The sequence below is a fragment of the Lathyrus oleraceus genome, chromosome 7 (genome assembly GCF_024323335.1).
Source record: "Lathyrus oleraceus cultivar Zhongwan6 chromosome 7, CAAS_Psat_ZW6_1.0, whole genome shotgun sequence".
Lineage (NCBI taxonomy): Eukaryota > Viridiplantae > Streptophyta > Magnoliopsida > Fabales > Fabaceae > Lathyrus > Lathyrus oleraceus.
In genome coordinates, this window is record NC_066585.1 from 273,211,575 (window position 1) to 273,226,347 (window position 14,773).

General features: G+C 37.5%; 1 protein-coding gene across 1 annotated transcript; it reads left to right on the forward strand.

Annotated features, from left to right (window-relative positions):
- The first annotated feature begins 308 nt into the window (after positions 1–308).
- On the forward strand, positions 309–872 carry LOC127103401 (uncharacterized). Its single transcript, XM_051040665.1, has one exon. The coding sequence runs from the start codon at positions 309–311 to the stop codon at positions 870–872; it is 564 nt and encodes a 187-aa protein (XP_050896622.1).
- Positions 873–14,773: the final 13,901 nt, after the last annotated feature.

Consider the following 14,773-nt stretch of genomic DNA (forward strand, 5'->3'; position numbering starts at 1 on the left):
CTGACTCTTCTTCCCTAACGTTGGCCTAATTACAAGCCATTGCACTATCTAACCCATTTCCATATATCCCAGACACCTTTGTGCCTTCTCCCTTTGAACCTCAAACATAACCACCCTCTAAACCTCAAACACAACCACCCTCTGAACCTCAAAGAGAACCAACTTCTGACCCCCAAACTGGACAACCTTCTGAGCCTCCCACTGAAACAACCCCCACTTCACCAGAACCCATCAATCCAGCTTCTGACCCTGAAGCAACCTTCCCCGCCCTAGAAGAGTCAGTTGCTTTATTTTATGAATCCTTAACTATGAAGCTCAGATATCTGTCTGAACATTCCAAACTAAGTGATAGTCCCTCTGAAGTGAGGAATCACTGGAATGAATTTCTCAGATGGATGACATCTGAGGTCTTCAAGCTGAAAGGCCTCTATGAACAAGTCAGGAATGACTATCTCAGAGAAGCTGAGGAGAGGCTAGAGGCTCGTCTGGCCAGAGAAGCTGAAGAGAAAGCACGCCTAAAAGCTGAAGAAAAGGCAAGACTAGAAGCTGAAGATAAAGCAAGAAAAGAAGTCAAAGAAAAGGCCGCTGATGAGGTTGTTGCTACTGAAGTTGAAGCCAAAGCCAAGGCCGACGCTGAAGAAGCAACACACATTGATGCGGAAGAAGCTGCCAAACTAATGGAAGTGGCTCTGACTCATGGTGAGTCCTCCAACTCTGATCTTGCTTCGTTGGTGCTCAAGACTCTGGAAGAACTCCAGAAGGAACAACAACTTATGAGAGCCATAATAGATCAACAAGACTCTGTCAACTCCAGCATTCAGACTTTTTTGACTCAGTTGCTTCAGAGGATGCCGCCTCCTCCAACCCCTTAGGCACCTTAGGTTTTCTGCTTTGTTTTGTCCTTCTAAGTGTTTTAGCTTCTATGTTTTTCCTTCTCTGTACGTTTTACACTTTATCCAATGAAGTTTTGTTTTGCTCTATATGTTTTTTTTGTTATGTCTTTTTTAGTATGACAAAAAGGGGGGAAAATAATTAAACAGTCTTCTGATGAAAATAATATCTAAATCTCTTAATGTACTGCTTACATTCTAAACATCTAAATATATTGCGCGGTCTAAGTTCTTGCAGGAAGTATATGAGTAAAACATCTGAGAAATAATCTAAGTAATATAAGAGGTTCTGGTAAGAAACTCTAAACCTTCTAAAGTATCAGATTTAGGGGGAGCTTGCTTATCTCAAGGGGAGTCATAGTATATCTGACTCTGAAATTACCTTCCTTTCATTGTTATAAAGTATCATTGTTTCATCAACAGTCTAAAGTTTTGTCATCATCAAAAAGGGGGATTATAAGAACAGGATTTTGGTTCTGCAATTCATCTCTAAGTTTTTATGATAAAAAATGATGAAACATTTTGGTACCCTAATAAAATTCTCTAAGTGTGTAGGACTATAACGATAAATGAATTTGATGAAACACATCTAACGTCACAAAAGTCCAGAACAAATGACTTAGAGTCAAAGGTATTCACTCTGACACTGAAGATAACGATGTCCATAGCTCCTAACATCTGAAGACTCTGATATTCTGCATCTGAAGGATCCCACACATGAATACTCTGATGATCCTTACATCTGAAGAAGGTCTAACTAGAGATCAATCAAGAACTTCTAAAGAAAACACATCTAGCAACTATCTGAAGAATACAAGATCTAAAAGAAGTATCTGAATTTCGCGCACTCTAATTCAGATCAAGACTTAAAAATAAAGTATTCCAAATATGGTATGAATCTATATATGGAGAAAGTTGAATAATCTCCTAAACTGCTATGAAAAGCACAATAAACTTAATGTCATTTAAGTCCCATCATTGGCAAGATATCAGCATTAATGCTCCACTCAACGGTATCATCTCTAAGCATTATAAAAAGGCCTATCTATCATCATACCAAGATACGTAGCTATTACACAAGAATGTGGTACATCAAATCCAATCATTCACTAATTCTTGTTTTATATTATCACATGAGTTGTTGCTCTTAGTGTGAAATTATATTGTTCTTACTGTGTTCATATTGCTTACTTAAAAGCACTAAACACCTTCTTGTATTTCTAAAATAGTTGTTGTATATTTTCTCAAGTGACATGTGAAGTCTATAGACTTGAGAGGACTAAGAGATCAGTGTACTCTTAGACGTTTGTTGTAATTTTTATAGATTATTGGATTAAGTCCTTATTGAAGGCGAAATCACCTTGGCCGGGTGGACTAGAGTAAATTTGAATTTCAAGCAAACCAGGATAAACTTTTGCGTAGTTTGTTTTATTTTTGTCTGTGAAAACAATTCAAACCCCCTTTCTTGTTTTTCTCTACCTTTAGTCAAGACTCAATCTTGACTTCCTTCACATCATCTTCGGGACCCAAGTTGACTAATTCAATTTTCTCTTCAAAAGGATGAATGGTTCTTTCCTCGTTCTCAAGCAAATGGGACAGATACGTCTTCACCATCATTCTCTTCCTCAGCTTCAAACACAGGGAAATCAAAGTTTGGATAGGGAGTATGATCATTATGTTCAATGGGTTTGAGAATCAACCGACATAATGATTTGATATTTTGATTTTAGACAAATGGAGTGCAAATAAATATTATGCAAATATGTTTTTTGTGATCACCATTTTCAGAAAAGGAAAAAGGAAAAATAAAACATCAAATATGTGGATGAATAAAATTGTATTTTATTGATGATAATAAAGAAAATGCCCAAGAATGTTCCACTTATCCCTTAGGCATACGAGAAAGATTTTTCTTAAACAATAAAACAAATTGCTTTGAACGATGTACAATGACAGGAATGTCTACAGCAACCCAATTGTTGCAAGTTTGTCTGTGTGTTACAAAATTGGCATAAGCTACGTCTTCATCCTCATCTTTAATAACTGCAGCTGAGTGTTGATAATCCTTGTGAATGAACCCTCCACTGTGGAAAACTTTTTGCATAGCCTTGACGTTGGCATTGAATGGCCCTTACTGAAATCCCAGCCCAACCCTGTTCTTGTTCTTGACAACTTCTACCACACAACCCCACTTGTCGGTGCTTCCATCCTGAATAGCTTTTTGTGCATCTTTAAGAGAAGACATGGATGCCCCAGTCTTCAATTCATCAGCAATAGACAAAGCTTGGAACAACGTTCCAACTTCCTCCTCAACTTCTACATAGGTGAAGGTGAAGGAGAATAGCCATCCAAGGCGTAGAGAAATTTAAAATTTTCTCCTTTAATGATCCTTACGAATGGGCATGATCAGTGATAGAATCGTTACCTCTTGTGGCGATTCAAACCTTTGGTGCAGATCTCTTGTAACGATCAAAACCTTGGATACAGATCCACGGATCGATCACGAACATTGAACGATGACAACGTCTTTACTCAGTCCACACGAGCGGATTCCTTCAATCTCAGTGCTAGCTGGTACGAATGAAGGCTTTGAGTGAGAGAGAGAGAGAGAGAGAGGGAAACGAAATTCCAATTCTTCACTTGAGTTTTAGTCTGAGTAACAATGCTTCTACCCAAGGGTTCTATTTATAGAACCACTTGTGTGGGCTTCAAGCTAAAAAGCCCACTTAAGTGTATTTGGCCCATATCTCATAATATGCCAAAATCACTTAAGTATTTGGTACCTTACCATATTTCGTATTCCACTTTAGTGCACCGTACCTTACGATGTTCCTTAGTTACTCTATCTTTCATCAATCTGTCCTTTGTGTGTGACCCTGTAGGTTTTCGTGACGTTGGCAATTATATTAAATCACGTATTTAACATAATAAATAGTGAGCGGTATCTAGCAACACATCACTGCTACCCAAGACACGAAAATGTCATGTGATTTGACAAAACCTCATGTGATAATAATTATGTGTATAATTACCCCTTTGCCCTTATGTCTATATTGAACACAAGGTATAGACCGTGTCATCCTTGTCCAGTTCAATATTGGGCCCATAGACATTTATCCTGTTATGCAGGATGGGCAAATTCCATCTAGGTCACTCATGTCCCTCAGCATGCTTTGTGGAGTACCCATCAACTGTCTTTATGGTTATCTAGTTACGGACAACGTTGGATCAGCAATAAAGCACTCGACTCTACATCTAGGATCCATAGTGGTTTCAGGTCGAAGAGTTGTATACACCATTATCACCATGAGAATAACTTATGACACTTTGCATAATTTTCTATATAGTATTCTCATAGCGGGTCAATCCGGTATAAATATTACTCTTAATATTCATACCTATGTTTTAGACTTGATAACTCTTTATCCATGATCCATGAGATGTGATCATCAGTCTACAAACATAATAGTCTTAATGCTTTAATGTTATCCCTCTTCACAATAAAGCTCGACTACGGATACTTTAAGAATAGTGTCCTTATGTTTAATGTGATCTCATGATTAAGTCATACTTGATACATTAAACGGACTAGCTATTCTAGGGACTTTATTAAACAGCCATAATAAAGAAAAAGCCTTAAATAATTCGATACAAGTACCAAAAGTATTGGCCTCCATGGCTTACACCAACATTCTCCCACTAGCACTAGAGCCAATCAGGCATACCCCTAATGCCCATTGATCTAGTATGGCCAACATGCTTCTGCTGCGCAAGAGGCTTTGTTAGTGGGTCAGCAATATTGTCAGGTGTTGGTACTCTACATATTTTCACATCTCCTCTATTTATTATCTCTCGAATGAGGTGATAACGCCTGAGTATGTGTTTGGATCGTTGGTGAGATCTAGGTTCCTTAGCTTGTGTGATAGAACCATTGTTATCATAATAGAGACCAATGGGATCCACAATGCCAGGAACTATGCCAAGTTCACTAAGGAACTTTTGATCCAAACAACTTCCTTTGCTGCACTTGAGGCAGCAATCTACTCGGCCTCGGTTGTAGAATCAGCAACTGTATCTTGCTTTGAACTTTTCAAGCTCACAGCGCCACCATTTAAGCAAAACACATAACCATTGGAATCATTCATATTAAGTTCATTGTTCATTTGTGCAGTAGCATAGAATATATCATTCAAATAAATTGAACAACAATTGTTCTTTATTATTAATGAAAAACCAAACTTGTCCAAACAAGAAACGGAAATAATATTCCTGCTAATTGCAGGTGCATAATAACAGTTCTCTAACTGAATTATTAAACCACTAGGTAAAGTCAATTCATAGGTTCTTACGGCTAAGGCAGCAACCTTTGCTCCATTGCCAACTCGTAGGTCGACTTCACCTTTTTCCAAATCTCTACTCCTTTTTAGTCCCTACACATTTGTACAAATGTGAGAACCGCATCCAGTATCTAATACCCATGATGCAGAAGTAGATAAATTAATAACAAAAATACCTGAAGTTGAAGTCTCTACTCCATTCTTCTTATCTTCCAGGTACTTTGGGCAGTTTCTCTTCCAGTGTCCGGTCTTACCGCAATGGAAGCAAGTTCCTTCTTTTGCTATGCCTCCATTAGGCTTTAAAGAAGCAACGGTATGTTTGGGTTTGGCAACTTCCTTGCCTTTCCCTTTATCACCCTGCTTGGTGGGCCTTTTGTTCTGTCTCTTTCCATTTTCGATCATCAGAATGGACTTCCCTTTTGACTTCAGATTCTGCTCAGCAGTTCTTAACATGGCTAGCAGTTCTGGAAGAGATTTGTCCATTTCATTCATATTGAAATTTAGGACAAATTGACTGAACCCATCTGGCAACGATTGCAAGATCAAATCAGTCGCAAGTTCCTTTCCGAGGGGAAAACCCAATCTCTCAAGGTTTTCCACATACCCAATCATCTTGAGTACATGGGGACCTACAGGGGCTCCCTCAGCTAACTTGCCTTGAAAAAGGGCTTTTGAAACTTCAAACCTCTCATGCCTTGCTTGCTCTTGATAGAGCATCTTCAGGTGTTCGATCATATCGAACGCTGACATGTTCTCATGTTGCTTTTGCAATTCTGAGTTCATGGTAGCTAGCATGAGACAAGCAGTTTCATTGGCATCATCGACATGCTTCTTATAAGCATCTCTTTCTGCCTTAGGTGCAGAACTAGGAGGTTCCTCTTCAGGAACAGGTGTCTCCAAGACATACAGTTTTTTTTATCATGTTTGAGGACAATCCTCAGGTTTCGGTGCCAATCCAGAAAATTTGTCCCAGACAATTTTTCCTTATCAAGGATTGATTGCAAGATGTTGTTAGAGGTGGTTGCTGTCATGGTAATCTACATAAGGATTAATGAAAATATAAGTATCATTGACATATTTAATTAGGCCTTTAATTAAATATGCTCCCACTATTTTACTCAAAACAAATGACCCTCATCATTTGATTCGGAAAATCCCGTTGGAAGATTTTCTAGTGGGTTGAGATCCATATTTCACTTCGTTCTAAGTTCGCGTAGGCGGATTACACAATACTAGGTTATTTAGGTAGGAACTCCTTCCAGTTGTATCTCATACAACTATCGAAAATTTCAGTTGGGTGAATAACTCCTTATTCCAATCCATCATATGGATCATTCCCAACTCTTGCTTCTAAACATATATAATATTATTATAATTAAGTTTGACCCATTGTTTTAGCAGTTGGATATTACAATTATCCCATCGCACCTTACCAATATAGAAAATGCACCTCGCGTAGGCGAAACCTACATTGTCCAATACTAGTCTTGATGAGTGCTAAAACTTGGAAAGCAAACACATATAATATTATTATAATTTGTTTAGTTAAGTTTGACCCATTGTTTTAACAGTTGGATATTACAATTATCCCAGCGCACCTTACTAATATAGAACATGCACCTCGCGTAGGCGAAACCTACATTATCCGATACTAGTCTTGATGAGTGTTAAAACTTGGAAAGCATAAACTTAATATTTAATTTGAGGGAATTGCAATTTTTCTGATCTCGCCGGCTTATTTATCATATAAATCGCCTCTCACATGCATCAACATACATTCATATGCATCAACATACATACATACATAATGAAACAGTTATGGCCCCTGGCGCAATTGTTCTCCCAAGCCAATGAGAGAACCTAAGCTAACCTAACAACGATCTAAGCTTCTCCAAGCAAGATCTTCAAGGTTGTCCTCCTTTGGCATTGACTTCTTTGCTTTCTTCATATCATTACATTACATAAAAGAAACTCGTTTTACATACGAGGGAGTGAGATGAGAAAAGAAGTTACATTGAGAGATTAAAAGAGGGGCACGACACGCAGGTCGTATTTTAAAAACCAAAACAAAATAAAGGAAAACTAAGGCCATAACCGATCACCACAAGACAATAATAAACACATTATTATTATTATCAATTTTAATTATTTTAATTAATTAAAACCAAATTAAATTTCGATGACCGATCACACTACGCAGAGTTAGCCAGGGGTCCGCTGCCCCGTCAGCGGGAACGGGTGTTCCGCTGCCCGGTCAGCGGACGGTGGTTCCGCTGACCGTTCAGCGGACGGGGGTCAAGGGGGCAGCGCCCCTCTCCGAAATTTTTAATGAACAATTCATTTAAAATCGACGTCGCTTTTCGCATCAACACTTGATACTTTAAAGCACTGAGTTAGCCGAACGGGTGAATTTTGCCTTGCGTTAACCGGTTAACCATATGCGTTAACCGGTTAACACTGTTTGAAAACTATTCAAAATTTGCTTTCTGTCTTGCGTTAACCGGTTAACCAAATACGTTAACCGGTTAACACTGTTTGAAAATCTGTTGGAAAACTGTATTCCGTCTTGCGTTAATCGGTTAACCAAATGCGTTAACCGGTTAACACTGTTTGAAAACCTTAAAATTTTATTTCGTATTGCGTTAACCGGTTAACCATAAGCGTTAACCAGTTAACACTGTTCCAAAAAGTGTTTAGAAAGCACAACTCTTGTGCAGTCACAACCCCAATCGCATAACTCTCTGACAACACAACCCTTGTGCCATCACTAACTCTGATGCACCAATTTCAGACCGTCAAACACATCTCGATTGTTGATTCATTATGATTGATTAACACGTCATTGCTTCACCATACTAATGTCGGATCAAGAAGCAAACGACCATTGATCGCTCAAAGGAAAACAACCATTGAGTGTTTGAATGAACGAAACGAGAACACTATATCATATATAATGTATTTTGCATCAGGATTACATATATCATATATATAACTTGATCGATCTCAATTTAATATTTGATTCATTCTGACTTTAATCATATTAATACAGAACAAAAATAGTTATCAGATTCATGGTTTCGTAAGGATCATTAAAGGAGACAATTTTAAATTCCGCTGCGCCTTGGATGGCTATTCTCCTTCAGTGGTTTCAGGTCGAAGAGTGGTATACACCATTATCACCATGAGAATAACTTATGACACTTTGCATAACTTTCTATATAGTATTCTCATAGCGGGTCAATCCGGTATAAATATTACTCTTAATATTCATACCTATGTTTAAGACTTGATAACTCTTTATCCATGATCCATGAGATGTGATCATCAGTCTACAAACATAATAGTCTTAATGCTTTAATGTTATCCCTCTTCACAATAAAGCTCGACTATGGATACTTTAAGAATAGTGTCCTTATGTTTAATGTGATCTCATGATTAAGTCATACTTGATACATTAAACGGACTAGCTATTTTAGGGACTTTATTAAACAACCATAATAAAGAAAAAGCCTTAAATAATTCGATACAAGTACCAAAAGTATTGGCCTCTAGGGCTTACACCAACAGAAGGATGACAAATGGCTCACAAGAAGCGCTTTCTCTCCACCAACAACGACAAGCTTGTCGTTCTTCACAAATTTCAGCTTCTGGTGCAAAGTAGATGTTATAGGTCCTACTTCATGGATCCATGGCCTTTCCAGCAACACCAATGTAAGGTCCACTTCATGGATCCATGGACCTATCTTAACTGGAAGGTCCACCTCTCCAATGAAAGTTTTTCGAGAATCGTCAAACGCTTTAAACACAACACCAATGTACCTCATTGGTGCCCCATGATACGACAGCATTGTGAAAGTTGACTTTGGAAACACATTCAATGATGAAACTCTATCAACCAAAACATTGGACAGAGCGTCCTCTTTGCAGTTCATTGAAATATGGAGTTCCAAGTTGTGATTTCTAGCTTCCTCCAGAAGTTCTTCATCACAAAATCTCAAATTACTACAGGAAGTAATATTGGCAACAACGCGGTGAAACTGATCCACAGTAACACCATGTTCCATGTAGGCTTGCTCAAATACCTTCTACAAAGCCTCTCTATGCGCTTCAGAGGTCATCAGCAAGGACAATATTGAAATCTTTGATGGTGTTTGGAGCAGCTACTCCACAACATTGAACTCACTCTTCTTGATCAGACATAGAACCTCATCATTATCATGATTAATCTTCAACCCGCTGGATTCACCAGACTGACAAGTTGGAGCATTAACTTGATCTACTGCAGGAACGTCTGACTTCTTACCCACTGTTATATCTTCTGCGATTCTAGGACCAAACACACGACCGCTACAGGTCACCTTCACTATATATGCGATGTTTACCATTGAAATTGCAATGGGAAGAGGAACTTCTTGCCTGTTCTCTATCATGGTGGCATTATACTTATATGGAACATCTTTATCGGATGGATAAGGTACGGGGCCCGCTAAACGTTTGTTGACATTATTGTTATTGCTGCTATCAAACTGAATAACTATCCTCTCAGGGGTCTTGAACACTGGTATTATAACATTCACATCATTTCCCCAATTCTGGGACTGGTTGATTTGAATAAGACCTTCATCCATCAACCTTTGAACATCCCTCTTGACAATTACACACCCTCGAGGATTCACACTGCAAATTACACAGCCGTCATGGTCATGTTCACATTCACTTACCAAGCATATATCTTTATGAATTGCCACCAATGATTAACGGATGTAACAGACATCATAAACTCTAAATTCAGTGGGACAATCGTCCACCATATTCACATAGGTGTTTCCATGAGGAGTGAACGGATTTGCTTTTACATTAGGTGTTATGTCCTTAAAGGACACCATACCGCTCTTGATCAACTTCTGAACCTCATACTTCAGGGGATAACAATTTTCAATATCATTGCTAGGAGCTCCCGGATGGAAAGCACAGTGCAAGTCAGGCTTGAACCACCATGGCATAGGTTCAGGAATTTGTGGAGGATTTCTTGGTTGAATAAGGTTCTTGACAATCAGAGAAGGATATAGTTCTGCATAAGTCATCGGAATGGGATCAAAAGTGACCTTCTTCCTCTCAAAATTATGAGGTTGGTTGTTGTTGTAGTTGGTACGTTGTTATGGTTGTTGTTGATGTTGTTGTTGAACAGGAACTGATTGATTTGCTAGATTATTGGTAAAAACTGGAATTACTGATGATACTTGATGATGATGTTGACGGGATTGAGAATTCTTCTTCACAAAGGGGTCTTCTTTGTCTTCCCGCAGACACTGCATTGACTTCCCCTTCCTTCCTCTTGGAGAAACTACCACCATATTTCTTGCTCGCTGGCGCTTCATCTTTGGACAAACTTCCCTCTCAGAAACCTTCCTCTAATATCATCCTCATGTTCACCATTTCAGTTAAATCATTAGGGACACTTGTAATCATACGTTGATAGTAAAATGAACTCAGCATTTTCAAGAAGATCTTGATCATTTCTTTCTCTTCTAGAGGTGGACTAATCTGGCAGCAAGCTCTCTCCATCTTTGAGCATATTATTTAAATGTCTCCTTGTCCTTCTAATACATCGATCTTAACTGATCCCGATCTTGAGCCATGTCAACATTATACTTATATTGCTTGACGAAAGTGTAAGATCCCAATTTTGACCCTAAGATCCCTCATGTTATCTCATCATATGAATTAGCATTGGGATCACACCTTGGCATCCTCCTAACCCCTTATTCATTGGGTTTGCATTAGGACAGGTTACCAAGCACCATTTGATTGTATCATAATTTATATTTTATCATTTACTAACCAAAATAACAAAAACATGTCTTTGTACAAGTTAACTCTTTTGTAGGGAGGGCACGTGCTCACTTTAGATCTATCAAGCTCACATCTAGGGTTTAAGACCCTCAATGCAAGGAGTTCAATCAAGAATTGGTTTACCATGGATCTAAGCATCATATATGAATCCACATGATCTTTACTTATTAATTTTATCAAGAAATCATCAAGAGTTTGGAGTTGGTTTGCCTTGGAAACCCTAGTTCATCTGGGTATCTTGTGTAGCTTCTTCAACAAGCTTCTTCACCAATTGATCAAATATTTTAAGGGATACTTCACATTTCATCATCTTATGCATATATTATCCTCCATGAGTCCCAAAAGTCAAAATAATAGCAAGCTAGCAAGTTGGTTCATGGTGGTTGACCAGAGGAAGTAACTAATCTAAACTGGGGTCCCCTAGACCCTATCTCCTACAATTTTTGTCATATGAAAATGATTCCAAGAGAACAGTTACTCTAAATGACATTCCAAACAACTTTCATGTTGAGGTCTAGATCTATTTTTGCTTGTAAAGTCATTTTTTATGGTGAAATATTATAGGTCATTTTGTCTAAACCCTAATTTGGAAGTCAAATTCCCAAGACCATAACTTGCTCAATGTTTATGATATGAAAGCCATTCAAGTTTCATAATCAAATTCAAGATGTCTACTTAAACTTTTATGTTTGGATGAAGAGCAAATTCAACTTTTAAATGCATGTGATATGAGGAGACATTATAGGTCATTTTGGACCAATGCCATTGAACAAGTGATTTTCCTTAACTTCAAAATTGCGTAACTCCTTCATGCTAAATCCAAATAAGAACAAATTTGTTACCATTTTGAATAACTTTGAGATATATACAACTTTAATGAAGGAACGTTTCTCATTTGAAGCTCATAGAAAAAGTTAGCCAAGGTGGAAGAAGTGAACATATGGCTTGACACTTAGAATTTTTTTTGATATGTTTGATTTTCCAAACTTCCACCTCAAAATTAATCATGATCCAATCTTCAAATGAAAAAGTGTTCAACATGAAAGTTGTTCATCTTGATCTAACCTTTCCAAAAAAGTCCAAATTCATCCCATTTGGACAATGTATGAGTGACTTGCATATGGCTTGAACTTGGATCACCATTTGGCATAAGTGAACTTTAATCTTTCATACACAATTGCATGGCTTACCAATGTGACTTCTGTAATGTTTGCACTCATTTTTGGACCTGAAGGCATGATTACATGGGCCTATCATACGCCCATGCATCCATGCAATGAATATTTCTATTTTTGGAACTTTGATTCAAGTGTGAAAATAACAATCATTTGGCCTATAAATAGAGCACTTCATGGTCAGAATTAAGGACCCTGCGCGCCAGCTTTGAATCCCCAGCTCCAAACCCTCTCATTCAAAGGATAACCTTGAGGATTTCCATTGGAAATCGAGTTTGAATCTCCACTGTTTTGAGATTCAAATCTCCAAGAGTCTTGTTTCTTTTGTTGATTCAATTTCATTCCATCAAGTGTCCAGAGCAAGGCCAAGAGCATTTGGAAGTAAGATCGTGTTCATCCAGACCTGCAGTGAAGGTGAATTTCTCAATTTTTCATATCTTCGATTCTCACTCAATACTCCATAGTTCTTCTTGATTTTTAGTTGTCTGAAGTCCTACTGATGTAGGAAACAAGATTGAGTTTCTTTGAGGTCAAATCGAAGCAACTCAGATCATGATCCTCAAATTTCAACTCCCTGTATCTTTCAATATACTTGGAGTTAGGAGAAATTGAGGCCAGATTCGGCCTCCTAAGCATTTTTACTTTAAATTCATGTCCTCCTTTTTTATTTTGGTGATGGTTGAAGGTGGACCAGTGTAGCGGTAAATTCATGACCATTAAGCTAAGGATAAACTTAACGTCAATAAAACTAGAGTCGCCACCGCGCTTTTATTGTTTCCAAGGGAAAGGGGAAAAGTACGAAAAAAACCCAAAGGTAAGAAGCTTTCAAATGCAAACTAATAAAATGTCAGATATTACAGGTAAGGGGGTTGGTTACACAGAGGGAAGGTGTTAGCACCCAAAGTGTCCTAGGTACTCCTAGGGAGCCCTTTCTTGTGTGCATATGTGTTTTTGTATAAAATGATGTTTGCAATAAATAGAGTGTGGGGATGAGAGAAGAATTCATTAATTATATTTTTGTGTTTGACAAGATCTTCGGACTTGTGCCTACGTACCAATATAAAATGAGGGATCAAAACCTCGTAGTTCGTGGTATCAATTTCAAAGTGAGTGCATTGCTTTTAACAAAAATTTAAGTTTAACAAAGGCACAAAAGGCCTAAAAAGGTTTGAATGAGTATTAGTTTTTTTTGTCTTTTGAAATTTTAAGTCAAGTATAGTTAAGTTCATTTACAAGTTTGATTAAGAAAAGAGTTTTAAAACTGCAATGGCATAAGGCCAAAGTTTCTAATTTGCAATAAAGTCTAAATTTAGAAAACATAAGCAAAGAAGATTTTAAAAGGAGGGAGAGAGTTGAAATTAAAGAAGTGGGGAGGAGATGAAGAGACCAATCCTAAGAAAAAATTAAAAGTTAAGAGTTGAAAAGATCTGACCAATGAGCTGCAATCCAATAGACAAGAATGTCATATAGAAACCCAAATTCCCTTGGACTTTAGAATCAAGAAATATCAATACACAAATAGCAAGGTGAAGAGCAAGGCATCAAAGAAGCACATCCAAGCTTAGCAACTCTATGATCTTCTTCATAATTCCCATGTATCAGATGACTTCAGATATAAGCATTAGACACGGGTTTAAAGTAACAGCTTCAATAGGGCCATGTTGCAGATGAACTCAAATGTATCTTCAATATTTTCATCAGATGAAAGTTCACTTCACAAGTACTTGGTTTCATGAAAGTTGGCATTGGCCAAGTTCTTTTGCATAGGGAGTGTTGCCTAATTCTAAGTCCACTGTCTCAGATTAAATCCAACAGTCCACACAAATGTCTTTTAGGGTTTTTGTTCTTATTATGTACATTAAGGTCAAAGTACCATAAACACAAACAAGTATATACAACCATAAAATAATCACAAAGTATGGCTCAAGTGAGCAAAGTGAAAATGGCATTAAAGTAAACAAGTTAAATGGTATGAATAATGGCAAATGAATAAAGACTTAAAAGTTAAAGTGCATAAAAGTAAATGGCTTGAAATTAAATTTTAGTTGTTAGTTGATTAAAAGTTAGTATTGCTTTTGCTTTTGTTTTGTTTAAGCCATTCTTTGGAGAACACTCAACCCACTATTCACAAGCATGGATCCTTGAACCAAGACATCTTCCAAAGGAAGAAAAAAATGCCAAGTTTCCACACAATACCATGAAAGAGGGGAGACTTACAATCTCACTTACTAGAATGATATGCCTTTTTATGTCAAAAATTTAGCGCTATGTTAAGAAATCGTAATTGGACTTATGTAAATGTCACAACTATTTGAGGTCGGGAAATAGAAATTTTAGTGTTAATGCATGTTAGAGATATGGTATTATGGACCATACTCCTAAAATATACCACACTTAAAAGAAAAATGAAAAAGAGGTGGACCTAATCTCATCCACACTTATGTTGATTTTGCAATCAACTAGGCTTAGGATATAGAGATATCATAGGTCCATGGAATGAATGAAGATAGAAGGGAAT